The sequence below is a fragment of the Cygnus atratus genome, chromosome 8 (assembly GCF_013377495.2).
Source record: "Cygnus atratus isolate AKBS03 ecotype Queensland, Australia chromosome 8, CAtr_DNAZoo_HiC_assembly, whole genome shotgun sequence".
In the NCBI taxonomy this organism is placed as follows: Eukaryota; Metazoa; Chordata; class Aves; order Anseriformes; family Anatidae; genus Cygnus; species Cygnus atratus.
The window spans coordinates 10,222,967-10,250,928 of NC_066369.1; the positions used below are offsets into that span (position 1 = coordinate 10,222,967).

The 27,962-nt window shown below is 52.7% G+C and overlaps 1 protein-coding gene across 1 annotated transcript; it reads left to right on the forward strand.

Annotated features, from left to right (window-relative positions):
- The first annotated feature begins 7,727 nt into the window (after positions 1 to 7,727).
- On the forward strand, positions 7,728 to 27,193 carry RXRG (retinoid X receptor gamma). The gene is made up of 10 exons (XM_035537709.2): positions 7,728 to 7,805; positions 15,491 to 15,750; positions 18,457 to 18,601; positions 19,253 to 19,432; positions 23,139 to 23,299; positions 24,032 to 24,161; positions 24,429 to 24,561; positions 25,336 to 25,427; positions 25,735 to 25,840; positions 26,839 to 27,193. The coding sequence occupies exons 1-10, from the start codon at positions 7,757 to 7,759 to the stop codon at positions 26,984 to 26,986; spliced, it is 1,404 nt and encodes a 467-aa protein (XP_035393602.1). The 5' UTR covers positions 7,728 to 7,756; the 3' UTR covers positions 26,987 to 27,193.
- The last annotated feature ends 769 nt before the right edge of the window (positions 27,194 to 27,962 follow it).

Consider the following 27,962-nt stretch of genomic DNA (forward strand, 5'->3'; position numbering starts at 1 on the left):
CGTGAGCCGAGGGATCAGCTAGTGCTAGTAGTGCTAGGCCAGGGCTGCTGAATCAGGGTACTTGCAGCCATGCAAACGTGCTCCAAGACTTGCCTGAAACTCCGTGGAGCTCAGGAGAGCCATCCCAGGAAGACCACGTCATTACAGAAACGGGTGAGGTCTTTGTGCGTTAGAGGAGACAGCAAAGCACTAAGAAACCCGCCCCTCCTTCTTCCATGCAGACACATTGGTGTATGGGTGGTGCTTAATTTCCTTCCCCTGACCCAAGGGACAGTCTGAGGTCTGCTGGAAATGGGTTAAGGTGCCTGTGGCATCTGGAGAAGTGCTGCAGAGGTGGGATCCAGGTGAGCACCTTGGCTTCTGAGGAGCAGCAAACATCTAATAGAAGGGAGAGCAGCCCTGTCGTTCCTCTGTGTCTTAAAGACAGGGCCTCACTGGCTGGAGAGAGGACAATCCCAAAGGCAGCTGGCTGAGAAGATCTGACGGAAGCTGTGGTTTGGTAGATGTGGCTTTAGGGCCCTTGGTTCAGATGAAAAGCTCTGCAGCCACGTGACACCAAGTGCTAATTTGGTGTAAATGCCTTCTTCCTTCTTCAGATCTGTTTAAATGATAGCGATGGGGCAGCTTGATAAGGCAGGCTTTATGCTGCATCAGATACAATGTGCTCTCTGGCTGCCAGGGTATTGTAGGCATGAAAACACTGGAGAGGCAGCCACGATTTGGTACAAGCCCTTGTCGTGGCATTGAGGATACACCGGGCAGCCAGCTGCCTGCACCATGGCCAGACCCAGTGAGAGCGAGCTTAACGCCGTGGCCTTGCTTACTTGGAGAGAACATGGGTTAGAAAGCCTGTGGGGTGTGTTGGTCTCCCTCCCATGCCCCTCTGTATCATGCCACGGAGAGGGAGGTGTCCAACAATAGGTGTCAACCTTAGGGCTTTCACGTCCATGGTGCTGTGGCTGGTGCTTGCTGCTGTGCCCTAGCCTTTAAGGGGTGGGTGCCAGCCCCTGATGTGAAGCTGCTCCTCTTGCATGCCTCCAATCCTTCCTCCCCTGAGAAGGGAGCTACTCAGAGCAGAAATAACCCCCGTTACCTTGAACTTCGAGATCCACGTTTGCCTGGCTGGTATAAATAGAGCACGCAAGGCAGCCAGATGTGATGGAGATTGACAGGTTGTCTCTGGAGTTTTGCACTTGCTGAAGCAGGAGGAAATGCAAAAGCATGAACGTGGGGATGCACGGAGTGAGAGCAGCAAGCACAGCCTCCGGCTGCATGGGACATGGAGCGTCCACCCCTGGGGACGCAGGTGGTCTCACAAAATGCAGGTCTCACAGCAAAAGAGAGTGAAGTATTGAGCAGGATCCAGGAAAAAATAAGGCTTTTTGAAAGTTTTCCTGGAGTTCTGCAGAGATAGGTGGGAGGACAGAGTTTTATTTAGGTAGTTTGTTTCTGGGTAGTCAGAGAAGCCCTAAAATCATGGAGATTTTTATTTGAGGGATTTTGTTTTTATGTTGCTGTCCTTACAAGCACTAATGCAGGATTAACCCAGTCAAGGATCCATCTTCTATTGAAAAATTTCCTCCGAGGAATGGTTGCTGAGGGAAAGCAGCAGCATTGCAGGCAAGTGCATGGGCTGTGTATTCTAAAACTCCTCTGAAAACCTGGGGGCTGCTCTCAGACGATGAGGGAATGTCATTTTGCTTTGAAGGAGGCCAACCTAGCTGTTCTCAAGCGTGCAGAAATGCCAGCTTCACATTCGTGTATACGGCGGGGTTGGAGTGGGGCTTGTATTTGCATTACAGCTTGGAGTTACTCTGGCAGTCTGATAAAGTTTGCTTGCAGGGGGATATCAGGGAGGCATCGAGTGAATCTCATCTTACTGTGTGCTTTGAAAGCCCCTTGCTGAGCACCAAATGATTTATCAGAGTGTGGCTGAGTTTGTTTCCAGCCCAAGTCTTCTCTGTAACTGAGGGCTCTTAGTCAGAGACCTGCCTGAGATCTGGCTGATTTTGGCACTTGCCAGCGGAAATCCTGGCTCTGTCCTGTCCTCATCCAACCTGCGGTCCTGGTTCCATAGCCCAGCTCTCTGCCCTATATGACTAACAAGTAAAGGAGGATGCTTTCCTTGAGATGCAGAGGACGTGTGACTCTCCCACTTGCAGTATTGTTGCACCTTCCTGTCTCTACGTGCTTCTTTCTGGCAAAGCCCAAAACATGGAGGCACCTGCCTGGAAGGAGGCAGAGGAGCCACAAGCTCCCAGACCCCGAGCTAGCAGCCTGCAGACCCAGCATCACCCCTCAATGCAATCCGTGCCCAAACCTCTTAATTTGGCACACCCAATCTCCCTGCTAACAGCCACGCTCATTCCCCCACGAACCCTGACCCCAAAGCAATGGATGCTTTTGACAGAAAAGGTCCACATGGCTATTTCTTTGGATCCACCTTCCCGGGAATATTTTACTGCATGCTTTTCCATGACGCTGCTGTTGCTGACCTTTCTGCTCCGGCAAGGGGGAGTCGCTGGGAAGCACATAGGCAGTGATTCTTCGCTCTTACAAAGGCTGGGATTGTTGGCAGCTTGACGCCCCAGAAAGTGTCTAATTGACTTGACTCTCTCGCTGGGCTCCAAATGGATTTTCTGCCTCAGGATATCTCGGCGTTATAGTGGACCTGTTGTTTTTGCTCCTCGCATGATATTAAAAAGTGCATTGTTGGAGCAGAAAGCCGGAGTCAGAACGGATGTGCAGAGAGCTGCCTGTCGCCCCATGAGTGAGTGCCAGGACAGAGAAGCAGAGCAGGACAGGGTCACCTGCCACCCACCACCAGGGGCCAAAAAGCTTTTTGGAGCATCCTGGAGAATGAGCTTGGCTTAGAAGAGTGGTTTAGAAGAGTGTTAGCATTAAAAGATCTCCCTGGTTTTTTTTTTTTTTTAGCTGATTTTGGTATGTTTGCTCACTCCACTGCAGGCTTGGTCCTGGATGCTCTCTGGTACCATGCCTGGAAGCATCTTGTCTGCATCTGTGTCCAAAAGCGCTCGCGCTGCACTGGTGCCTGCCGGGGGGAGGTAATTCCTGGGAGGAGTGGGCAGCTGGGCCCCGCAACCAGCAAAGCTGCTGGAGGCGCTTAAGCTGGCGTAAGAGGATTCAGTGACACCACTGATTAGCGTCGAGGGCCTCGTTGTGGTGCTGATAATTTAAGGACTCCCGAGGTTTAAACAGACTGGGAATTATCTGCCCTCGGAGCCTGCTCTTGGCTGCAGGGGACGGTGCTTTCTGCAAGGTAGGCAGTGCCCTCCGAGCGGGGGACAGTGACCTGTGCCCTCCGGACCCTGCTGGTCCTGGCCATGGGCAGGGGACCTGGTGGCACCCGTGGGGCTCGGGGGGAGGTGGGGAAGGTGTGGGGAGGAGGAGAGGGCAGGCTGCGTTGCTGCAGGTGTGTTGGTGGTGCTGCGCTTGGACTGTGTTGCTGCTGGTAATTGCATTAGCCTGGTGGGGCTCTGGGGCTAATTTCATTAGCTTGGTGTCTGTGGTTAGTGCTTCACGAGAGATAGTGGTGGGGAAGGGCTGGTGCAGCAGCTCCCTTCCTCTCCATCTGTGAGGAATGGCCAAATTGATCTCACTCTCTCATGCCAATGCCAACCAGTACAGCAGACACTGAGACTGGCTCCGTCAATCAATTCGCCTGGAGAAACCCAGCCTCGAGTCCCTGCTCTGTCACCAAATTATTATTTGAGCACATCACTTGGCATCTGTGTGTCTTCCCTCGGAGGTGAGCTGGGAGAGGAAAGGGCATTTTGGCTCATGGGGCACCCAGCCTGGTACCCCTGATGCACCCCAGTGGCCATCCGAGGGGAGCCCCACCTCGGCCACCTGCACCCCATGGGTCTCTGCAGCTCAAAGCAGTGTGATGGGAGGGAGATGCACGTGCAGCTGAGGGGTTAGGAGCGCTGCAGCCTTGTTGTTTGCATATGCTGTTGCCACATACATGACCACAGACTGCCTTTAAACAGAGATGGGATGGGAGACTGGGATTCTTGGTCATGTTTGGGGTTTTCATGGTTCAATCCCATGTGTGCAGGGAATGGGGATCGTATTTAATCTCTGCTTTCCTGGTTCTGGGGTAGGGTGGGATAAGATGACTCAACTTTGGGCCTTCACATGTTCAGGGCCTGGCTTCAGAGTCCAGTATCTCAAAAGGCTGGGTGGAGCAGTGCTGAGAAACCTTTTGGATGCTATTCCCACGTGCTGCCAAAACATCAGCTGTGGTACGGTGGCCTTAGGGAGCTGACGGGGACCTGAGAAAGGCAGGACCCCAAGGCAACATTAGCATCTTAGGTGGCTTGAACCAGCACCGCTTTGTCGGGAGTCCTGCTCTGACTGATGTCCTGGATGGCAGTCAGCAGCACCAAGTCGCATTTGGGTGCAGTGTGGCAGTGGTTTTCCTTTGTAAGACAACAGTCGTGGTCACGGTGTTGTCGTTTACAAAATAAGAGGGGAGAAATTGTAAGCCTTCGAGAACACGAAGCAGTGTCTTGCAGAAGCTGAGGGGCTGCCTCTGTATGGTCCCGCAGCACTTAAGGGAAGCTGGGCTGGTTCCTGGAGCCTGTCAGACTGATTTGTGTACAGGGGCTGGAGCCTCTTCCTGCCCCAAAACCCTGAAATGAATTTCCCAGTGTTTACTTTCCTTGAGGAAAGGGCTTGGAGGGGTTCCCTTGGAGTTGCTCAGCATGCATGTGTTCTGCAGCACTAAGCACTGGCTAACCCAGATCTGCTAAAAATCAATAAAGTAATCCACTTACTGCTTGGGACTGTGAGCCTTTTTAAGGAGCTCAGGGCTGTTTTTTTCTTTTCTCTCCCATTTCTTACAAGCTGGAAGAAAGGGGAAAAAAAGAGGATGGGATGCTGGCAGAGTCGGGCTAAAACCAGGCTTTTTGCTCCGGGCAGATCAATAAAAATAACAAATAATTCCCTACTAAAATGTCATTAGCACGGAATTAAGGCTGCTGAGATCCTGCGTGGTGGGTGAGGATTAATACCACCGCTAACACTCAGCGTGGTGGGCGCTTAAAACACAAAGCGGCTTCGCTGCTCACACCTCCCCGTCCCAGCGCTGCTGGCTCTGCTCCAGCTCTGCCCCGTGCCCGCTCGTGGGGGCAAAAAGCACCGCTTCTTCCCAAGCAATTGTTTGCTGGTTTGTTGGTGGTTTTTTTTTTTGATTGAAAAATGTTTTTCAGGCTCGTCACAGAGGGGAAAATGCTTTCCCTGCTGAGAAATCCAATTTTCAATCCAGAGGTTGAAACAAGGCACCTTGCAGCCGGCTCTGCGGGGCCGTGGGGCATCCTGCCCTGCTGCCTCTCACCTCCTGGCCTCTCACAGAGCCCCAGTGCCACACTAAAAGACCGTGCTGAAGTCACAGCCAGCGTTATCCCCAAATAGCCCACCTTGCCTACAGGTTAGAAATCCCCGTGGCTGCCAGTTGGGTTAGTGCAGGGTGGAGGGGACTAGAGAGGACGTGAGCTGGGCTGAGCAGGGCAGGACGTAACCCCTGGGGAGCTGTCAGAGTCCCCAGCCCTGCGGGCAGTGAGCGAGGCGTGCGGGGATGCCTCTCCCCTCTGAAACCATCCTGCAGTGCCCGCCTTGTCTGCGCAATAAAGCGAGTGGAATGTGAAAGGTGGTCTGATGGAAACTAGGGGAGCCATCTCTTCTGTTTGTATTCCCCCCACAAGAGTGCAATTTTTTTTTTTTGTATCAGTAAAACCTACTCTGAATACTGATCTCATGTTGTACTCTGAGAAAACTGCATGCATGCGCCTGGGACGCAGCTGATGGGCGATGCAGAACACTGACACTGCTGCCTGCAAGCCTCCTTGCTCCTGGCACCGGTCCGGCTGCTCAGTAGTTCTGCTGCGTGGAGATGCCCAGGTGAAGGCCAAGTCCTGGAGCTGCCGCAATGTACCTGCTGCCTGTAAGGAGCTGTTTGTGATATGATGTCCTCCTGATGTTGTGTGTTACCAGGTAATGGGAGGAGGCCGAATCACCTTTATAAATAATTTTAAAGATATTAATACGAGGAATAAAAACGTTTCCTTGCTTAAACTATGGTTAGAGAGGAAGGAGTATAGTGATATCTGAGAGCGAAGGAAGAAATGGAGCTAACTAGGGTAACCTTTCCTTCACCCTCCACGCCACGTGTGAGGGTGATGCTTGGCCTCCATCTCCAGCCTCCTGTCCCTGTTCTCCACCATGTGCTGGTGGCAGTGGCAGGGCTGTGATCCTCCTTCCTCCTCCTCCTCCTCCAGCACAGCTCTGCACATCAGGCGGCACAGACCTGGGCCTCTGCTTGCTTTACAACCTCGGGCAAAATTCCTCCCTCTTCCATTCCTTCGAGGTGACTTCATCTGAGGTCACCTGGCTCAGAAGCACGGGGCCATGCTGTTGCCTCCATCCCTGCTGCCTCCCCCCAGAACTGCAGCCGCAAGGCAGGGGGCTTCCCGGGCAGGGAGCTGGGATGCGCCCCCTGCAGAGCACCGGTCGCTAGAGGAGGCAGTGCCAAAGAACTTCGTGTGGCTTTGCCCTGCTCTGGCAACTGCCTGTTTGTTTCCCCTTATTTCTGCCTATTTTCTGCAGTACTTGATTATCCGGGTGGGTGGCAAATAAGTGAGCATTAGGAATGGATGGGGGCTGTCTGTGCAGCCTGCCGCCTTATGCTGCTGTGGCTGTGAACTCTTTGCTGGCTGTTTGTGGTGTGGTTTGAGCCCCCTGGGCTCTGTCCTGTGTCCCCCCCTCCTCATCCCATGCAGCTTCAGCAACCTGCTGTAAGCCAGCTCCTTGCAAGTGGGCTCCCCATCTCCCCCGAGCGGTTCCCCACCAGCCAAGCTCACATTCTTGCACCCCAGTCCTGGCTCCAGGAGGGGCGCGGGGACCCTGCACCTAACTTGGGTGCCAGAAAGCAAGCCCCTGGGTGCTTGATGCTGTGAGCGATGCCCCTGCCCTGCGTGGTGCAGCAAGGAGGCTGATATTTGCACGTGATGCTTGCCACAGTGCATACTGGGTTTGGGGTTTGGGTTTTTGCCCCTTTCAGCTCCACCCAGTGTTTCCTAGGGGTGACCACAACTGTACAGCACGATGCCAGGAGTGCAGGTAAAGCAGAGCATGGCCAGGAGCATGATGCTCCACGTCCTGCACAGCCCCCAAAGCGCTTGGATAGCTGTATGGGGGCTCCTGTTCTCAGCACAGCAGCCCCTCCAGCGAGGGCTGTCCCTTCGTGTGCCTGGAAAACACCTCCACATGGCTGGGGCTAGCATAACTAATAACCTGCATCGAGTCTTGACTGGTGGAAAAGCAAACAGCCGCCTCCTTCTCCACGATGCTCCTCCCCTAAACAACTTAACCTCCCCTCCGCCTCCCAATTTTTGATCTATACCGGAGCCTGTATGCATCCATCGGTGTCTTAGCTGGGCGATTATGCTACCGGGACGCTCTGCAGTGAATTCACAGGGAGCCGAGACAGCCGAAGACAGGAGCCAGCCCTGAGCCGCCGGGAACAAGAGCCCATCTCATCCCAGCCAGCAGCTGCTGCCAGTGTGAAGCGAGGATGAGGCCGCGGGAGGAGGCAGCTGCCCCGGTGCCCCCCGAGAGCCCCCGCTCCTGCAGAGCCATGTCCCGACCCCGGTGGGCTGCGCCGCGCTCCGGGCAGCTTTGAAGTGAGAGGAGGCGGTTGTGTTTAGAAAGGCAAGAGATGAACTGAAGATTCAACATGTACGGGAATTATCCTCACTTCATTAAGTTTCCCGTGGGCTTTGGCAGTGAGTATTCTCCTTGCGTTTGTAGTTGGTGGGTTAGGTGGAGAAACTGATCCTGCAGTAGGAGTACGGGGGGGAAAAGGCAATTTTAAAATGTGTTTAGCCTAGCTCACGTGCGGTGGTAACCTATGGTGCCTGTGTGCTTGTGACTGAAGTTTTCCTGCGATTTACTTCAGCACGGCCAAAGCAAGCTGCCTGAAATCAGGCAGGCTTGAATCAAAGCCAGGCTCTGCTCTGAAGTTTGGTGTTTGAGAGATGTGTGTGAGTTGGATCTATTCTTTCAAAGAGCAGGAGCAGAGCAATGAATTATCTTTCCAATTGCATTTTTATTCATTAAGTTACCGGAGGGGGAAAAAAAAAATGCTTTTAGACATAAAGCAGCCCGCATCGTGGCACTGCCCCCTGGGACACAGATCCCCCCGTAACCGCCAGGAGCTGCCTCGGGTTTGCCAAACGAGGCTGCGAGCAGGGAGAAGGGGCTGTGCGGGGGGCTGCGCCCGCTTGCAGGGCTAGGGGCTGCACCAGTCCCCTGCACGCCAGCCAGCCCCCGTGCAGAAACCAGAACTGCTCTTGGGAAACAGGCTCTGCAGTTCCTAGGGCTCGCTTGTTGTCTTTATCTGAAGGTATTAAGCTATTTCCCCTGCCCTAATGTGGGGGAAGCGGAGGGAGAATGGGCTGAGGAGCTGTTGGGTGCTGCTGGGTGGGATTTCTTTGCTGGAGGTGAGCTTTGTGCAGACGTTGGATTGCACATGGATGTTCCCACCGTGTATAATTTTCTTTCTTGCAATGGATGCTCACTTCTAGTAATTCTCCAGCTCCATAAAAGCCAGGGGTGACGATGCAATACCTATGAGTTTCACAAGCGCTTGACTTTCCAAAGTAAGTCCTTAGCCAGCTTCTGCAGAAAACAGACTTCTTGTTGGAAAAATTCTACTGCTCACTGGTGTTCTTAAGGAACAAGAAAAGCAAAGCCAAGCTCTCTCCTATTGCTGCAATAAGAGGGAAACAATGGAAGTGTTATTTGTGCTTAATTCCTTGAGTATTACGAATGTACAAGGAGACATTCAGACTGATCTTCGCAGGAACCAGGCACGGATCCCTGTAGAGGCAGGGGTCACAGCGCTCAGCAGAGCATTCGGGAGGCTTCTGGGAAAAGGAGCTGGTAGCAAGAAGAGGTATTTCTGCTCCGCCAGTGAAGACTAGGGCACCAATCCAACATCTGGCTGACAGTTCAATATATTGGGACTTTAACTTTCAGTTAGAAGTGCATTTAAGTGGTATTTTAACCTGCTTCTAGCTCGGTTTAGAAAACCAGAGGAGTTTTCTGCTGGTGAATCACTGGCAAGAGATGGGAAAGCATTGGCTGAGTTTTGTTGGGGCTGCTTTAAACCATGTCTCTTGCCCGCCCTGTGCTCCCTGGATGTGATATAGACCTGGGGTCCCTGCTCACATCCACACTCCCCTCAAAGCCGGAGGGTTCCCCTGTCCCCATTGGAGCTCTGGCTTCCTAAAACTGTATTTGCTTCCTTCTTTTTTTTTTGCATTTAAGTGACTGCTATGTACGCTTTAACTTCGTCTACATTGAACTTAGAGATAAAATATGCATTTTTGATGGTGCGTATAACCGTCACTATGATCCTAAATGTCTGAACAACACCAGATTTGTGTCAGGGAACAGACACACAGATTGCCCAGAAGCACATGGTTTGTGCTGAGAAAAGGACTCGGGACTGTGCAATGCTACCGAGGAGTGCAGAGAGCAGCAGTGCCAGCGCTCAGGTTAGTCACCCTCACACATCCAAAGCAGGGGATGCGCACTAAGGCGGATGGATTTGCCTTCACAGCCTGGGCTGTAGGAACATGGAAAGGGTTTCAACCCATGGTCTTGTTTCCCAGAAGGATGCATTTCATCCGACGCCTCGCTCCCAGGGCGAGGAAAGATGCTGCGCTGGCCATCCCCTCTCCAAGCACTCTGGCACAGTTGGTTGGGGACAAGAACTAACTTGGCTCCTCCACAAAGTCTCTTTTATGAGTACTCATGTAACTTGGCCTGCGGCCACACCACCTCCGGCTGCGATCTTGTCAGCTCTCCCAGGCGAAGTGGGGTTAGGCCGGGTCGGCTGGGAGTTTGGGGGAGCTGCAGAGGAAAACCCAGGCTGTGCCTGCAGCAGGGCTGCTGCCTGGCCGCCTGGCACCTTTTTTCCCCATGGTGTCTGTGCCACAGGTTGCTTCTCCTCTGGGTGCCCCAGCTTGCCGTGGCCAGACCTGTGAGAGTGCTTTTGTGAAGGTGGCAGAGAGGTCTCTGACCCGACGGACAGAAGTGTGAGAAAACCCAGTGATGGGGCAAACTCCTGCAGCCAGTGAAATAGAGATTTTGTTTTAAAAGTGGGAGAGATTTGCTTTCACCTGCCTTCACAGGGCCAAAGACTCTGCAGCCCATGGGGTGCTTTCTGATGGGGACCTGTAGCTTCTCCAGGAGCTCAAAGACCACTGTGTGTATGTTTTGTCCCTGGATCTGTGTGTATGTTTTGTCCCTGGTGGATGCTGTGCTGGAGATCCCAGTGAGAAATCTGATCAGACAATCACAAAAAATCCTTCAGGCCTCAAATTCAATGACTTTTTTTCTTTGTGAATGGGAAACTTTTATATAACTCTTGTGCATTACTGTTGTCACCAGGGGGAAGTGATACCTGTAGGGGTAGGTGGTGGTGAATTTGGCATGCGGTCTTTATTTTAACTACCTGACAAGCAGTTGCTAAGGGATTCTTTGATTGGTAAGATCACCATTGCCATAGAGATACCTTGTCCAATTTCAATCAAATCAGCCCAAGATCTCAAACCAGCATCCGATGCAGACTTTGGACCAAGCCAGGTGAAAGTCTCATGTGCTTCCAGCCCACTGCTCCTCGTGGATCAGGTTTTGGGTGGCCTTGGCTTGCAGAGGCAGCACAGGAGCCATGTAGCTCTGCACTGTCTGAGAGGAGAGGTGACAGCTCTTTCCCACTGCCAGAGGGAAACCTTCTCTTGCTTGCTCATCTCCGGCCCTGTGCAAGTCCCCGTTGCGGAAGCCCCTGCTCACCTCCAAAAATGTTTGCTCCTCTCTGATGTCAGCTGTCAGGGGAAGGCTGCGTTATTTATCTGCTCGCAGAGTTGAGTGGGCAGGTGGAAGCACAGAGGTTACTGGACCTTAAAAGCGAGGCAAAACCAGTAACCTTTCTGTAGGATATTAACGTGTGGATCTACTGCCCGTGGAAACCTGCTTGGACAGTTAAAAATATCACCAGAAAGGGGATAGTTTCTTGGGTTAGCTTACATGTATTGAAAAAATATGCAATCATAGCAGCAAAACTTTTATTCTAATTAACTCGTAGTCCTTGCTAGACAACTGCGTCCAATTTCAGGAGCGTTCCTCGCAGGTATTTCCCCACAAAGGCTGTCTCCAAGGATGAGCTGCCTGCCAGGCTGCGCCTCCCACTCCTCTGCTGAAGCCATTCCCTGCACGCCTCTGCCCGGTGCTCGGATCTGCAGAGGAGGAGGTACCTGCAAAGTTCTGCTAGTCGTTGTGTCAGGCAGCACAGCTCACACCTTAATCCTTCATGCCAACGAAATGAACCCTTTTTGTGCATACCTGAGACCCCAGAAGCACAGACATGTTCGTTATTTGAAGAGTTTGCTCCAGCTCTTGGTTCTCTGACGCCTGCCAAACTAGCAAAAACAACTGTAAAGGCTGGTAAAGGCTGGAAGTGGGATCATCTAGAGATGATCATCTAGGCTTGGATGTTTCTAGTCTGTGTTCTCTTTCCACTTTTTCTCTAATGTAATTGGTGAGATTGGTGTCTCCTGCCATTATTTGGGTGAAAACCAGGACATCTTTATGGGTTGCAGGCTGGGCGCTTCTCTTCCTACTGCCTCTACTGAAGTACCTGTGGTCACTCGTGCTCTTGCAGCTTGTCTTCCCTTTCAGACACGGTCCAGTTTTTCCCCTGGGAAGTGCTCATGGCAAAGGGATGTCCAAGCTGGCATCATGGAGCCAGTGCTGGCCCTGGGCCAGCTCAGCTGTGTTAGCCCAGCCCTGGCTGCTCAGCAGCGGTGGGGGGGACCTGGGGCTTTGTGCTCTGCAGCTGCCAGGCACCTGCACCTGTGCTCTGATGGAGATGGCGGTCCTGTACTCCCAATTTCGTGAGGCTGGTCGTGCAAGATTCCCATCGTGGGCTGGGATTTTGCTGTGGTGGAGATAAAACCCAGATTGAAGTGGAGAATCAGAGCTTTGTCATGTGCCTGCTTGCTTTCAGTGGCCATTAGGTGAACGCAATGCTCTTGCTCAAGGGCAACGTTATTAAAATGCAGAGAGCTACATAGTTCCTGGGGTCTCCTCTTGTTTCTTTCTAATGCCAGCAGAGTCGTCAATAATTTCATATGATCTTGCCCCGACTGCTGCAGCAATAGGGTGCACGTTGTGTCCATATGCCCAACCCCTGGCTTCTCTCTGCACCTGTGCTGTGCTCGCAGAGGCAGCTGGAAGCAGCAGAGCACACAGAAACTCGCTCCCTTTTATTTTTAAACTCTTTTCCTACAAAGAGAAGGCTGGTGTGTGTGTGGGGGGCATACAAGAGAGCTCGTGATGGGTTGATCGAGGCACTGGGTCCTCTGGACACTGGCACTGGGCTGCGCCAGCCTGGCTGGGAGCAGAGCCCTCTCCTCCCCTCGGCTGTGCAGGGCCCTGCCGCAGCCGGCCGAGTCCCCAGCCCCGCTTGTCACCTCGCATTACCTGACGGATGGGCTGCAGGCCTGTGTAAATGTCACCTGTGCCCAGCGCTGCCAGAGAGGCGGAGGCGGCCCTGGCTGGCTCTTGGGGCTGGCTCCTGGCTCCACGGTTCCCCTGCGCCATCCTAGGGCCACGTCCCTGCTGCGGAGCATCTCGGATGCTTCTGTTCATCCCCCAGCGATGGAAGAAAATACCTTGAGGAAAGTCCCTGCGAGATGTTCAGGTCACTGTCTGTTGGAAGATGCGTGACACAAATGATATTTTCCTGCGGAACATCTCATTTATTCTTTCCAAGCCATTTTCTGCCTGAATCAACAAGACGTGCAGTCTCTGCTCTGTCCAAGCTAGTCTGGCTCCTTTGGATTGAAACAGCTTTGAGGGTGCTCACTTCAGGGGGTAAGTAACCCCACTTTCAAGGATGTCTTGGCATGTCCTGTCCTGCACACATGGTGCAGAGCCTTGCAGTCACACCCCATATCCCTCCCAGGCGCTCATTCCCAGGCTGGAGTGCTCTGAGAGTTTTCCTGGTGAAGGAGGGTGCACACGGGAGCAGTTTGACTCCCCTGGGGACTGACTTGATGCCCTTATCCTGGGGAGGGACTGGAAGTTGAAGAAAATCCTGGATCACCATGTCTTTCTGAAGATTGGAGCCTTTCTAATAGGGAAACTTAGTAGTGGCAGCGTTTCTGTTAGGTCTGGTGTAAGTGTACACAGGTAAAATATCTCACCTGGGGGGCTTTTCTTATTGGCTTACATCTTCTGCACTGTACTTTAAAAGATGCCCTTTTCTGTGTTATGGAAAAGGATGAAGAAACATCCCTCTTCTCCTTAGCTGTTCTGCTGTGACAGACTTCTGCCCAAACCCCCTTCGGTGGCTTATTCTCCCAAACTGAAGAATCCTAAAAGGTAATGCTGTTATCTCATTGTTTAAAGTGACATAAAAATTAACTTATTTATAAGCCTGATGCTGGGGAGGACTACACGCTCTGGAACCAGACTACTTGGAGGCGATGAGACATATGTGCCCATTTCTCCGAAGCTGTTGATGGCACAGGTCAGGATGCTCCTCTCAAGTCCCAAGGAACAACCGAGGTGCCTCAGAGTCAGGTGCTAGGTGAGGTGGAGGATAAGTGAGCAGCATGTCTTCTGCCCCCCGCCAAAGGCTCTCCTGGCAGCTGTCTCTAGGTGAAAGGCTTCGTTACATGGAAGCCACTCCAAGGTAGGAGTTTTGCTGTTGACTAACAACCCAGGCTGCACATGCTGCTGTCCCCACGGTGGTCGCAGGGGGACTTGGGGCATGTCCTCCAGTGGCAGGGTTGAACCGTGCGCCCTGGGGCTGCCTCCAGACCTCCATGCTGCCTCTGGGGCTCTGTTGTTGTGCTGTCTTCCTCTTGCCACACGTTGCTTTCCCACTGGGAGGATCGATCCAAAAAGCCAAAGCAAGAATTGACAAAGACCTTTTCTCCCCCTCCCTCTGCGGAATTAAGTCTGAAGTGGGTTGATAACAGCGGATCGAGTCCTCCTTGACTCTGACAAATGTCTTTAATGTTATTCAGCAAGCTGACCTTTTCCCGTCTTTATTGTGCATCTTCCTTTTGAATCAGATTTGATTGTTACTTCAGGTAAAATAACAAACGCTGTCACGTAAATAACTTTGCAATAATATTGGGGGGTTGGAGGAACCACCAAACCTCTGCCTTACTTGCAAATGCAACGAGAGCGAGCATCCTCTGTGCCAGCCATGGAAAACCAGCTGTGTGACCTTCCCACACAACATCTCTGCCTTGCTGCTCCGGGGAATGGTCTCCTGTTTTGAAAAGCCAACAGAGAAACAATGGTTCATTGAAATGTTAATGACAGCTAATGCTAACCGGGGTTGCTAAATTCTAGGGAAGGGGAAAAAAAAAAGGTCATACATAAATCCTTAAAGTGCAACTAGATACATAACCCACCGAGGCCGGTAGGCATTTGGTGCCCAGACACACTCTCGAAGCTGTGAGGTTGGTCCTGTTGAACACAGAGTTTAGCCCCTGGCTGAGAAGCTCAGCCTCAGAGCCTGCCCTGAAGTGCCAACGATGAAGGCTGTGTGGTTTTTCTATGCTGCCTCTTCCTCAGCAGGGTTCAGGGGCAGATTGCTCTTGCAGGGCTACTGCGTGACTCAGTTTGGCCATGTGCTCACTGTCCGTCTTTCCTCGTGGCTGTGAGGCTGTCTGCCCAGGGCTGTCTGTGTGGTCACAGCCTCTGTCTGCTCCCTCTTGTACCAATAAGTGAGGACAAACAATGGATAAAAACTTTTTTGGGTGCCTTGCCCTATCGTCTGCACTGCTAGATAGTTACGGGCAGAACTGCTGAGCTGGAGCTTGGCATTTTGTGGGTTGTATGGTTAATGGATCCCAAAGCCTGATGGGGGAGGTACATGGGGGGGGGGGGGGGGGGTGAGATGCTGAGGCATGGGGAAAGGAAGAGGACCCTGCAGGGCGTGACACTGTGAGCCGTCACGGGAAGCAAGGGAGTGTCCCAGGGAGCATTTGGGGTTTCCAGCCTGGTTGGTGGGGATATCATGGCTTTAGCTGCATGCTGTCTCCAGAGCTGGCTTCCCAACAGACATGGGACCTCAGGGAATAGAAAACCAGCCAGAGGCAGGCAGCAGCGGTGCCTTGTTCCAAGTCAGCCGAGGCACTGAAGCAGCGAAGGGAGATTTGATTATTAAATATTATCTTCATGATATGTTTTGTTGCTGTATATAACCCTATTTCCTGTACCATAAGCAATGTTTTGCTCTTTCCCTTTATATAATAAGGCACGTTTGCTGGCCGGTGTTGAGCCTCGGCCAGCATCTAAGCTGATGCGACCGAGTCAGGGCAGTGGATCTCTGCACAGCCAGGCTCATCCATCGTGTCCCTCATCTCTGCCTCTCCCGCAGATTCCCCTGTTCACGCCAGCTCCACATCCGTGAGCCCAGTGTCGAGCCTCTCCATGGGCAGCGCAGTGGACGGGCACCACAACTACCTCGAGGCTCCCACGAATGCCTCCCGGGTGCTGCCGTCCCCCATGAACGCCATCGGGTCTCCAGTGGGCACGCTGGGCTCGCCATACAGGGTCATCGCGTCCTCCATTGGCTCGCATCCCGTCGCTCTGTCCTCGGCCCCGGGCATGAATTTCGTGACACACACCGGCCCACAGGTAGGCAGAGGTGCTCGCTGCCTTTGCACCAGTTTGGGATGCTCAGAGGCTGGCGTGGGTGGGCTGGTGGGGAGTCCTTGGTGTGCTTTGGCCACTTATGGAGATTGGATGTAAAGGACAATAAGCACATGAGTCTTCCTGCATAAATCCACCTGGCACAGACACAGAAGATTCCTGTCTACATTTCCAAATACCCTGCACAGTGAGGGGAGAGAGCTAATCCCAATTTCTGATCCCCACCACTGCATCTATTGCCACGTGAATAATTATTACGAGTGGAAATACACATACATGTATTGTAAATGGAAATAGTCATTCCCATTCCTCCTGCAAAAGGGCATCTGCTTCATTTCACTCTATGGGAAGGAGCTAGACTTTCTAGAGAGACAAATATTGATGCTAAATGCCAGCCGCGTACTCTGGGCTGCATGTAAACTTTGCCTGAAGAAAAACAAAGCACTCCTGTCCTTACTGTCTGAGCTCACTCAGATGCTGAGGTTTCCCCTCCAGACAAGGGGGGGGATCCCTGTGGCTGGGGTCGGTGTCCCCCAGAGCTAGGGGGGACCCTTATGGGGTGCCTGGGCAGGGCAGGGGCAGGAACAAGCTGCCAAGAGCCCACCACCACCTCGGTCAGGTGGCAGTGTGGGATTTTGCTCGTGTGCTGAAATGCTCTGGCAATACTTGTGCCCGTGGCACCCTGAGCAGGTACTTGGTGGTGCTGGAGCTGGTGGCAATGCTGGCTGTACAGAGACCCTTTCCTTTGGGGCAGGGGATGCTCCAGGAGGCAGTTTCCCCAATCCAGGCACCGCGCCAAGCTACCAGCTCCGAGGAGTGTTTCACTTGTGTTGCCTCTAATGCAAGGAGACAGCTGGGCCTTGGGGATTCGGCAGGGAGGCTGCTAATGGATTTGGGTTCAAGCAGTTGTCCCAAATATCGTACGTGATTGCACTTAACTTGCAGGACTCAAGCTCCAAAGACACTGGCTAAAACTGCCCCACTTCTCCCCCGACGTGCAACCTCTTATTGTTTGGAAGTGCAGCCAGAGTAAAAGCAAAGGTGATACCTGAGCTCTGAGTAATATTTTAAACCATAAAAAGTTCCTCCTGCCTCAGCATCTTGGCAAGAAGTTTGCAGAGTTTTTTTTTTTTTTTTTTTTAAAAATGTAGCTGGTTACTTGGAGGGGAGGAAAGGTTTGTATAATCCTTTCCTTGCTCCAAGTTTGGGCTTTGGATCATTTGGATTTACAGCTGCCCATTGTCTGGGTTGGGTCTCTGTTGGGGACAGCAAACCTTTGTTACCCAGGGCAATATTTTTCTGTAGAGTCCTATTTTTCAGTGGGAGAAAACAAGCTGGCTCCTAACATGATAATTTTTGCTTGGTAACTTGTATTTTCAATGCCATCAGACCTCTGAAGCTTTGAAAATGAAGGGCCAGCAGTGAGAGAAGATGAGGACAGACCTCTTATTTTTATTTAGCTAATGACAGGTCCAAAAATCTCAAAGGGACCAACTCTCCTTGTTCTAAGCTGAAATTCCCTGTGGAGGTTATTATATTTTTCATGGTAAATGGACAGTTTCTTGGAACAAATGGATAACCTGCAAGGAGTGGTATAAAACCAGGTGGTTTAGTTACTCTGAAGACTCACTAGAGGTGTAGCTCGACTTTCATCCCAAGCCCTGTTTTCTCTCCCTGCTTCTGCACTCTTGCTAGGAAGCAGAAATTTAGCTGACAAATTGTGGTGACTGTTAAAAACAAGCTCAGTGATGAAGAAACCATCCCTCAAAGCATGGTGATGGGAAAGATGATCTGCCGATGGTTTTGGAGAGATGTTGCTCTGCCCGGGCAGCTTTTGACAAGACGTGCTCAATGGCCCTTAATCCTCGCTGCCCTGCCGACAACGGCTCTAGAGCAAATAGCAATAAAAGGAAGCCCTGGGCAACATCGGGCTTTGGTCTCTGATCGATGTCAGTTTGTAACCTTTAACTTGCAGCAGCCACGAGTAGCTCCAGGGGATCCGAGCTGGGAGCTCTGGGCCCTTCGCCTGCGTCTCGCTGCAGCACGTTTTAGATGCTTAGCTCGCTCCTTTTTTTGATCTGGCAACCCCAAATGTGCTCTGATCGCCGGTCTGTTACTGAGTTTGGCAACCTGAGTCCTAGAGAGCAACTGTGATTGCTGTGTTTTCACGTGTTTATGCAGATTTGCATGTCACAAGGCAGGGAAGCTACCCCCATTTAGCACACATTATTGTTATTAACATCGTTACAGCCTCCCCAGCCATGCAGGTTGAATTGCAACAAATCACCTGGCTGCAGATCTCTTCCTTACTAAGCAGTTGGTGCTGGAGGCCCCAGGCAGCTGGTGACCAGCATCCCCTAATGAAGCAGGCAGGATCCCACCAGCACTGTCGCTTGGAGGCTGTAACTGAGCAGCTGAGGGTTGCTGTTTGCCCTTTTCCAGCTCTGCTTACTGCTGTCTTTCGGTAACAGCATCAGGGCGGTGTGGGAGGTGATCTCTGCTACCCAGCTTCTGCTTAAATCCCTCCAGCTGGATTCACTGGAGGATGTCAGTCTGCTCCAGGCAACCTGGGGCTGGGGATGAGCTTTGGGATGAGCCCAGCCTGGGCAGGGAGGGAGGGCTCAATATGGGGATGGTTTCACTAGGATATGGAGCTCAGCCCTCTCAATGTGTTTTCTTCTGCTTCTGCAGCTCAACGTCCTCAACAACGTCAGCAGCTCGGAGGATGTCAAGCCCCTGCCAGGTCTCACAGGGATGGGGAACATGAATTATTCATCTACAAGCCCAGGTTCCTTAGCCAAACACATCTGTGCCATCTGTGGGGACAGGTCCTCAGGTAGGAGGTTTCCTTCCTCATGGAAGGCTTTGTGCAATGAAAACTCCCCTGGTGCTCTGGAGTGGGGCTTGTGCAGGGGTGAGTGCTACAGCCTCTTGCTGAGGCTGTGCTGGTGTTGCAGGATTTGTAGCTGGTCTGGCTTACCTAAGGGCAGGCTGCCCGCTTTTGTGCTGTGCACAAAAGAGAGCAACCCCAAAAAACAGGCTCTTCTCTGTGTATCATCTCATTTCACACCTTGTGCCTGTTTATCAAAGGTAAAACACAAAATCACTGTGTTCTTGTTCACCTGTGCCTTGCGTTATCTGGGCTGTGGCTGTGCCTGGCTTTTCCCTCCTGCCCCAGATTCCTGCAGCCTGGTGAACTCCACCATGTCCATGTACCCTGTTTGCTACCTATAGATTTTCTGCACTTGAACCTTAGCTAAGACGTGGCTCTGCATTCCTCCCTTGGGGAGTAGGTGGATGTGGTCTCTCCTTACCACAAGAAAGTGATAAGTCGTCATTCCTGCTAAGAGCTGCTAGAGCCAAGCCAGACCTGCCAAGGTCGCACCCTGCAGCCTCTTCACTCGTGTTTTGGGGTTGGTTTGAGTTCCTCCACGCTGTAGGGAAGGAGGGATGCCTGCCTGCTCACAGCCTGTCCTTGCCTCCCCAGGGAAGCACTACGGGGTGTACAGCTGTGAGGGCTGCAAGGGCTTCTTCAAGAGGACGATCCGGAAGGACCTGATCTACACCTGCCGGGACAACAAAGACTGCCTCATAGACAAGCGCCAGCGCAATCGCTGCCAGTACTGCCGCTATCAGAAGTGCCTCGCCATGGGGATGAAGAGGGAAGGTAAAAATCCTCCTTACACACGTACTTTGTGCCTTCAGGCCAGTCTGGCGTGCAGCACTGCTGGTGGCATGATGGGACAATGTGGTCCCATGGTGTGCTGCCCTGGGTTCTGCGTGGCAGAGCAAGAAGCACCATTTTTACTGCATACTGCAGGAGGATGTAGGGCAGCAGCGCTGGTGTTCGTGCAGCCTTAGGGCTTGCTGTAATGTAGGAAAGGGGCTTTCAAGAGTTGCAGACTCACAGAACTGGTCCTTGGTGTCCCACAGTGCTTATGCAGGTCACCTCTCACAGGACATCTTGTCCTTCACATTCATGGGGGGTGATTTTTTTTTCCCCTTCCTTCCTCAGGCTATTGACTGTAAGGTCAGGTAGTGCCCCCCAGTGTGGCTTTTAAGCTGCTTTTTTTTCCAAGGCAAAAAACCCTGCCATCTCCAGGGTTGAATGCTAGCAGGGGCATCCTTTAGCTGTCCCTTTTGGAGGCCACGCTGTCCCCATGACAGCACACAAAACACTCCAGTGCAGGGCAAAGCCTGGGCAGGCAGCTGTGATGCTAGGCACAGGCTGAACCTCAGCCTGTTCCCCATAGCATGGTCACTGCCGTGCTGCCCTGAGCACTTAGGGCAGCAGGGGACTGTGAAACGCCAGTCTGGAATCAAAAACCTAATCTCAGGCACAGCCCTCCCTTCCTGCTAGGTGCAAAGTGGCTCAGAGGACCATGAGGTCAATGCAGCTCCCTTTCACAGAGCATGAAAATGGAAACCCCAGGCTGCTGGTGGACACGGGCAGTGGGAGAACAAACCCGTACCGGGCTGCAGTTGTGGCTGTTCGGCTGCAGTAATCACGGGGGCTTACTGGGGGCAGGTTGCAGCTGGAGCAAGGGGTCCTGGGTGAGTTCAGAGGCCAGGCGACGGGGCTGGTGTTTCCCAAGCATTCTTTTTCTTCCAGTACGATTTTGAGGACTTTAGAAACACCTCCCTTTCCATCATTTATCGGCAGTCCTGGCTATCGGGGGAGGTCCCAGTTGACTGGCGGCTAGCCAATGTGACGCCCATCTATAAGAAGGGCCGGAGGGCAGACCCGGGGAACTATAGGCCTGTCAGTTTGACCTCAGTGCCAGGAAAGCTCATGGAGCAGATTATCTTGAGGGTCATCACGCGGCACTTGCAGGGCAAGCAGGCGATCAGGCCCAGTCAGCATGGGTTTATGAAAGGCAGGTCCTGCTTGACGAACCTGATCTCCTTCTATGACAAAGTGACGCGCTTGGTGGATGAGGGAAGGGCTGTGGATGTGGTTTACCTTGACCTCAGTAAGGCTTTTGACACCGTTCCCCACAACATTCTCCTCAAGAAACTGGCTGCTCGGGGCTTGGACTGGCGTACGCTTCGCTGGGTTAGAAACTGGCTGGATAGCCGGGCCCAGAGAGTTGTGGTGAATGGAGTCAAATCTGGTTGGAGGCTGGTCACAAGTGGTGTCCCCCAGGGCTCGGTACTGGGGCCGGTCCTCTTTAATATCTTTATCGATGATCTGGATGAGGGCGTCCAGTGCACCCTCAGTAAGTTTGCAGATGACACCAAGCTAAGTGCGTGTGTCGATCTGCTCGAGGGCAGGAAGGCTCTGCAGGAGGATCTGGATAGGCTGGAGCGATGGGCTGAGGTCAACTGTATGAAGTTCAACAAGGCCAAGTGCCGGGTCCTGCACCTGGGGCGCAACAACCCCAAGCAGAGCTACAGGCTGGGAGATGAGTGGTTGGAAAGCTGCCTGGCCGAGAGGGACCTGGGAGTATTGGTTGATAGTCGGCTGAATATGAGCCAGCAGTGTGCTCAGGTGGCCAGGAGGGCCAACAGCATCCTGGCCTGTATAAGAAGCAGTGTGGCCAGCAGGTCTAGGGAGGTGATTGTCCCGCTGTACTCGGCTCTGGTGAGGCCACACCTCGAGTACTGTGTTCAGTTTTGGGCCCCTCGCTACAGGAAGGACATGGACGTGCTCGAGCGAGTCCAGAGAAGGGCGACCAAGCTGGTGAGGGGTCTGGAGAACAAGTCTTATGAGGAGCGGCTGAGGGAGCTGGGCTTGTTCAGCCTGGAGAAGAGGAGGCTCAGGGGCGACCTTATCGCTCTCTACAGTTACCTTAAAGGAGGCTGTAGTGAGGTGGGGGTTGGTCTGTTCTCCCACGTGCCTGGTGACAGGACGAGGGGGAATGGGCGAAAGTTGCGACAGGGGAGTTTTAGGTTGGATGTTAGGAAGTACTTCTTTACCGAAAGGGTTATTAAGCATTGGAACGGGCTGCCCAGGGAGGTGGTGGAGTCACCATCCCTGGAGGTCTTTAAAAGACGTTTAGATGTAGAGCTTAGTGATATGGTTTAGTGGAGTACTTAGTGTTAGGTCGGAGGTTGGACTCGATGATCTTGAGGTCTCTTCCAACCTAGAAATCTGTGTCTGTGTCTGTGTCTCCCTGGCTTCTTCCTGTTCATTAGCCTAAGGAGGATAAATGTTTTTTCCTAACACACGTGTCCCACACTGCCCACCCTTCTTCCAGTAGTGGTTACCTAACTGAGAGAACAGGAATCGAGTTCTCAGGCAGCCCTAGGGCTTGCTGTGGGCTTGCAGAGCTGATCCCTTCCTCAGTTTCCCCTGCTGCAGGTCCCCTCTCCTGGATTAAAATGGATAAAAGTCCCTTTTATCTCTTAGTCTCACGGTAAGTGGTTTCCCTACTTCTCTGGCTACTGACTGCCCGATATGCACAGCTAAGGCTGGGGAAGTCATTAAGGTGCTGAATCTCTGTATAAGGGTCCAGCTTTGCATCCAGCTTCTCCCCCACTGAACCTTATACACCTGAAGTGATAAAATGCCTACAGCTCATCACGGGTTATCTGAGACCGGCCCAGCTGCCTACTTGTCCTTTAGGGGCTGTGCTGCCTGGTTGGTGCTGTGCAATCTTGTGCAGGAGTGGTGCCAGTGGGGCTGCTCTTCTGGGACACTTCTCCCCAGCAATAAGCTAAAATGTTGGTCACTTGATTTTTTTTTTTTTTTTTTCCTTTTTTAAGCAAGGTTTCCATGTTTCCCTTTTGGGATTCCTCAAACAAAAACGTGTACCCAGGAATGTTGTACTGAGCACGAGGCTTGGCATGCCATGTATGCACATCCTACACTGACCTGTCCTTCATACACCCAGCAGCCCTCAGGGTTAACAGCTGAGATCCGTAGAGAATTTCAGTGGTTCTGTTTCTCCTATTGGCATATATTTTGGAAAACGTAGATGGTAGAAGAGAAGGAGAGATCCAAGTTTGCAGCAGGAGGAATTCCTGCTCAGCCCCATGCCCCCTTGTGCAGCTGGAGGCCTCAGCTTGGGTCAGGACTTGGGCATGCAGCAAACCCCAGCAGCTGGGTGCTGGGGGCCCTCCTGCCTCCTCCAGCATCCAGAGACGGCTGAGTCCAGGCTGCCACCTGGAGGCATGAACTCCTCTTTCCTCTCTGACGGAGCTTGGAAGTCACTCACTGCCTTTTGCCAAATTTGGAGGCCACTGGACTGCAGCAACCCCAAAGTTATTGGGGGGTGAGGGGGGCACCCTGAAATATCTGTCTATTTTCAGTTCTCCCCCTAACTCCCCCTATTAGAAGGGTTTCTCAACCTTCTTTCCAGAGGAAAAGGAAACCAAAGCAAGCAGGTAAGTGTTGTCTGGGTGTAAAGAGATGCTTTTCTGTCCTCCAGCTGTGCAGGAGGAGAGGCAGAGGAGCAGGGAGCGGAGCGAAAATGAAGCTGAGTCCACAAGCAGCGGCAGTGAGGACATGCCTGTGGAGAGGATCCTGGAAGCGGAGCTGGCAGTCGAACCCAAGACAGAGGCGTACAGCGACGTCAACACAGAGAGCTCAGTAAGGGGCTCCGTGCGGTTTCAGTAAAGTCACTCACATCTTGAGATGAGAGCATTCGAGGTGTGATTTGAAAGGACAAACCCGATGCTAGCATTTTGCAAGATGCTTTTTCTTTGCAACATCTAAAAACCACTGATTGTTTTAAAGCTACTCTGAATGACTGCTATAAAACAGTCTGTATGTTTTGCAAGATTTTTTTCCAGTTCCCTCTATGGTTTCAAGGAGTAGATAGGGCAACAGCTGGATGCCAGAGAGCTGGTGCCAAGTGCTGTCCTCCGTGCCTGCACAGCCCTGGGCACAGATTGTCTGCCCCAGCAACCAAGGCTGAGGTGGAGCTGGACACAGTGGGTTCACTGCTTTGGTTTCACTGGGTTTGGGTAAAACTGCTGTTTGTGTCTGTTCAGATGGCTTTGAGATGTGCCCTGGGGAGCGGGACTCCAGCCGGCCATACAGAACTTGCCTTGTAAAGAACAGAGAAAAAACAGAAATGTCTAGCAACCTGCTAATTTGGCTGATAAGAGATGATGATAATTAAAAAAAAAAAAAATCTCCTCTATTCCAAAAGCACACAGCTGAAATTGTGATTTGATCGTTTTACTTGTGGTTTACTTTGAGTATTGCTAACTGGATTTGATGCTGCGTGCCGTGTTGCTGATGACTATCAGTGATTTTACATTGATCAATTCTCCCCTCTTCCTCTGCTCCTTCCCTTGGATGCCGCCGCTCCATCAGACGAACGACCCCGTCACCAACATCTGCCACGCTGCTGACAAGCAGCTCTTCACGCTCGTGGAGTGGGCCAAGCGCATCCCCCACTTCTCTGACCTGACGCTGGAGGACCAAGTCATCCTCCTCCGGGCAGGTAATGTCCCCGAGGCGTGGCCTCTGGGGCTTTTCCTGTTATCCCCATCCTTCCTCTGGACTCTGAGAGTCCATGAGGAATGGGAGACCCTGAGCTCACAGGGTGAGCAGGGCCAGGATGGGTGTTTGGCAAAAACTAGATGGAGCACTGGGAACCTGATGGTGGAGCCAGTGGGCAGAGACCAGCTCCCCACTCCATGTGGGACTGATGCTTTGCTGGCACCTGCCCTCTTGTGTCCCACACACCTCCCTGTCCCTCCTCTCCCAGGCTGGAACGAGCTGCTCATCGCCTCTTTCTCCCACCGCTCCGTGTCGGTGCAGGATGGCATCCTCCTGGCCACGGGCTTGCATGTGCACCGTAGCAGCGCTCACAGTGCTGGTGTGGGTTCCATCTTCGACAGGTATGTGGCCAGTTTGTCACCCCCAGCAGCAATGTGTCTCCCCTCTGAAAGGGAAGCACGTTCTTCTAGCGAGAGCTAGAGCAAACCCATGGAGACTTGGGGCAGAATTAGGTAGAATGAGGAGGAGATGCTCAACTGGCTTAAAAAACAAACAAACAAAAAAAAAACAAGAAAGGGTTGAAAGCACCTTGGGAAGGGATTTGCAGCTGCAGAATCATCATCTCGTTTGGGTGTGTGTTTCTGCAGGGGGAGGAATGCCTCTCTGCCCTCCCCTTGCAGCTTGAAGCTTTTGCCGTAACTGGATCTAGAGCTAATACTGATCAGCAAGAGCTTTAGCCAGCAGATCCTTAAGCTGCAGCTTGCAGAATTTGCTCATGTAACAGCCACGGGGATTGTCTGTGCCATGTCTGCTCGCAGCCTGGCAGGGTGCTGTGTTACTACTCTTACACGACTGGCCACGTTTCGCAGAGTGAAATGTGGAGAAACACCCATGTGGTTTTCCTCAAGCAAACACAAATTGCTTTTTAAAATCCAAAGAGTGCAGAGGCCAGGTGCTGAGCACAGCAAGAGCAGGGGTGAATTTGATGCTTGGGTCCCCAGGTGCTGCTGATGCGTATGTAAAAGAGCAGTGTGGCATTGCTGTCCCTCACTGCTGCCTCTCCCTGCAGAGAAGAATTGGGGGAATTCCCAGTGCCCATCCCAGAAACTCTCCAGTCCCTAACCTTGCTGTCCAAACCCTCTGATGATCTGCCCACCCGTGTCCCCCAAATGCAGGGTTTTGACAGAGCTGGTGTCCAAAATGAAGGACATGCAGATGGATAAGTCAGAGCTGGGCTGCCTGCGAGCCATTGTCCTGTTTAATCCAGGTAAGCTGTGGGGCTGCCGTGCGGTGTCATCCCCCTGCATGCTGAGGGCTGCCAGCCAGTGACTTACCCTCTGTGCTGGGCCAGGGGAGGAAAATTCCCTGTGAAAAGACAAGGCTCCAGGCTTCTGCAGGTCACGAGCAGGAGAGCTGTGGCACTGAGCATCAGGACTGTGCCCAGCTCTGCCCCAGTCTCTGGGTGCTTGCCTAAAGAGAGCCTGAATCCTCTCCCACCCATGCACCTGGTCACTGCTGGCAGCAGAAGGGTCTCTGCAGTGACTTCCCCTCCATCTGAGCTCTCTCTTGTCCAGATGCCAAGGGTTTGTCCAGCCCCTCAGAAGTGGAGTCGCTGCGGGAGAAGGTCTACGCCACGCTGGAAGCCTACACGAAGCAGAAGTATCCCGAGCAGCCAGGGCGGTGAGTGTCCCCAGCAGGGCAGCGGCCCTCCAGCCTGGGGCTGGGTCCAGCAGAGGGCACGTGGAAGGTCATAAACGCCACTCGATGGGTCCTGTGGGGCATGGGGACGTCCCTTTTGAGCGTGGGGAATCCCAAGTTTGCACAAACGTAGGACCGTCCCCAGAACTTTTCCCACTTCCCTTAGTCCATGAACGCTTGGATTGCACTGAGAGAGCATCCTGCAGAAAGCAGCGTGCGGCTCCGCTGCCAGCTGCTTCCCTGCTCACCCCAGTACCCACCCTGGAGAGGGGAGGCTGGGGCAGGGGAGAGGCTGAGGCTCCCCAATGCTGAGTTGGAGCCTTGGGGACGCCTGGGAGAAGCCCTTCTCCTGCTTCTCGATCCGATCCCACCCTCTGCTGGCCGCGGCACCGAAGCGCCGGTGGCTGGATCCGGCCCCTGTGCCCCGGGCGAGCGCTGCACCCGTGGCACCTCCTGTGGTGCTGAGCTCTGGCCGGGGTTCTGCGATCGGGAAGGGAAGGGGGGAGCAGCCTCCCGCTGCACCCCAAAACAGGAGGCAGAGGCACTGTCGGAGAAATGGGGGAGAGGATTTTTGAAGGCTGTTTCAGGACATGTTTTAATGGCACAGCGGAGATATAAGTCACTAGTTCAAGCTCTGTCTGGGGGGGGGGAATCCAGGTTTTTTCTTTGTTTTGCTTTTCCTTTGGAACTTACAAATGCAACATTATTTTGGGGAAGATGAATATTCCCTCTACACATACGGAGAAAAATTCTTATGTCTTTACTTGGAAGCACAAGGGAAGGAAAAACAGAGCTCCCCTTTTCCTTTGCACCCTGCTCAACCATGGTAATCTGCCCGGGGGTGTCTAACTGTGACTCCACAAGGCATTTTTGGGAGGACTCAGGCTCTGCTCTCCCAGGCCCCTGGCACAGGCTCAGAAACAAGCAGGACCGTGCGCTCAGCACCTTCCTCACGCTTCTGACCGCTCCCCTCCTTCCAGGTTTGCCAAACTCCTCCTGCGCCTGCCAGCGCTGCGGTCCATCGGGCTGAAGTGCCTGGAGCACCTCTTCTTCTTCAAGCTGATCGGTGACACCCCCATTGACACCTTCCTCATGGAGATGCTGGAGACGCCCCTGCAGGTCACTTGAGAAGGGTCTGCCCCCCCGTGTCCCCGCACAGCCTCCCACCCCTTTGCTCCGGGTCCGTGAGAGCTCGAGAGGTGTCCTCCACCCTCCACTCCTCCTCGGTGGGATTGTCATGTCTTTGTACAGCTGTAAATCACCCCCTCTAACCCTCCTCGGAGTGGTCGCCGATCCTCCACCCAGCTAACCAGCCACCTGCTCCCCCTGTACAGATAATTGCTTTAAATTATTTTTTCACTCTCAATGAAAGCCAACAGAACAAATAAAATAATATATGAGAGGTGCTGATGGGAGCCTGCAGAGCAGTGTCCTCCTTTGCTGTGGTCACGGGTCTGGGCTTGGATGGGGCTGAAGGAGACCCTGTGGAGGCTCTTGGACAGTCCAAATCAGGGCAGAAACCTCACTTGGGATATTGCTGCTCCTGCCGATGGATCTCTTGGTGGAAGACTTTTCCCAGATATTGTTGTTCCTTGCTCCTGCTAAGGGAAGACCTGGAGCAATTTGCTGCTTTCAATCAAAAAAATTCATTTTGGCATCTTAAACAGAGCTCTTGGACTTTTTTGAACTCTTAAAAAATGTAAAGTTATTTGGAAAGCAACTCTTCTAATGTGTTTTTTTCTTTGCTAAGCTGCTCCACACCCTTGCACAGCCTGGATGGGAAGGCACCTCTTGTCCCAGCCCTGGTGATGGTGCTGGTCGGTGTCCCCTGTGCGATGCTGCCCGTGTCCAACGCGGGGCAGGGTTGTGTTTGTAGTGTTGGTTGCCAAGGGACCTTATGCTTGGGGTGGGGAGGAGGTGAAAAAAAAATCCAAAAGGCTAAAAAATCCTATTTTGGCAGCTCTTACAGGAGCACCAGGCTGGCTCGTGCGCCACAATGTTTATTATAGCTTTAGCATAGTTCTTATTTTTCTGAGATTTCATGGATCCTCTTAGGGTTTTTTTTCCCCCCTTCCTTTAGCACTAAAACCATGCTGTTCAACAC

Excerpts from the sequence above, each read along its gene's own strand:
- RXRG (XM_035537709.2), top strand. The coding sequence starts at position 7,757 with ATGTACGGGAATTATCCTCACTTCATTAAGTTTCCCGTGGGCTTTGGC. Across the intron at positions 7,806-15,490 it reads GTTTCCCGTGGGCTTTGGCA|ATTCCCCTGTTCACGCCAGC; the intron begins GTGAGTATTCTC and ends CCTCTCCCGCAG. Across the intron at positions 25,428-25,734 it reads CATTGTCCTGTTTAATCCAG|ATGCCAAGGGTTTGTCCAGC; the intron begins GTAAGCTGTGGG and ends TCTCTTGTCCAG.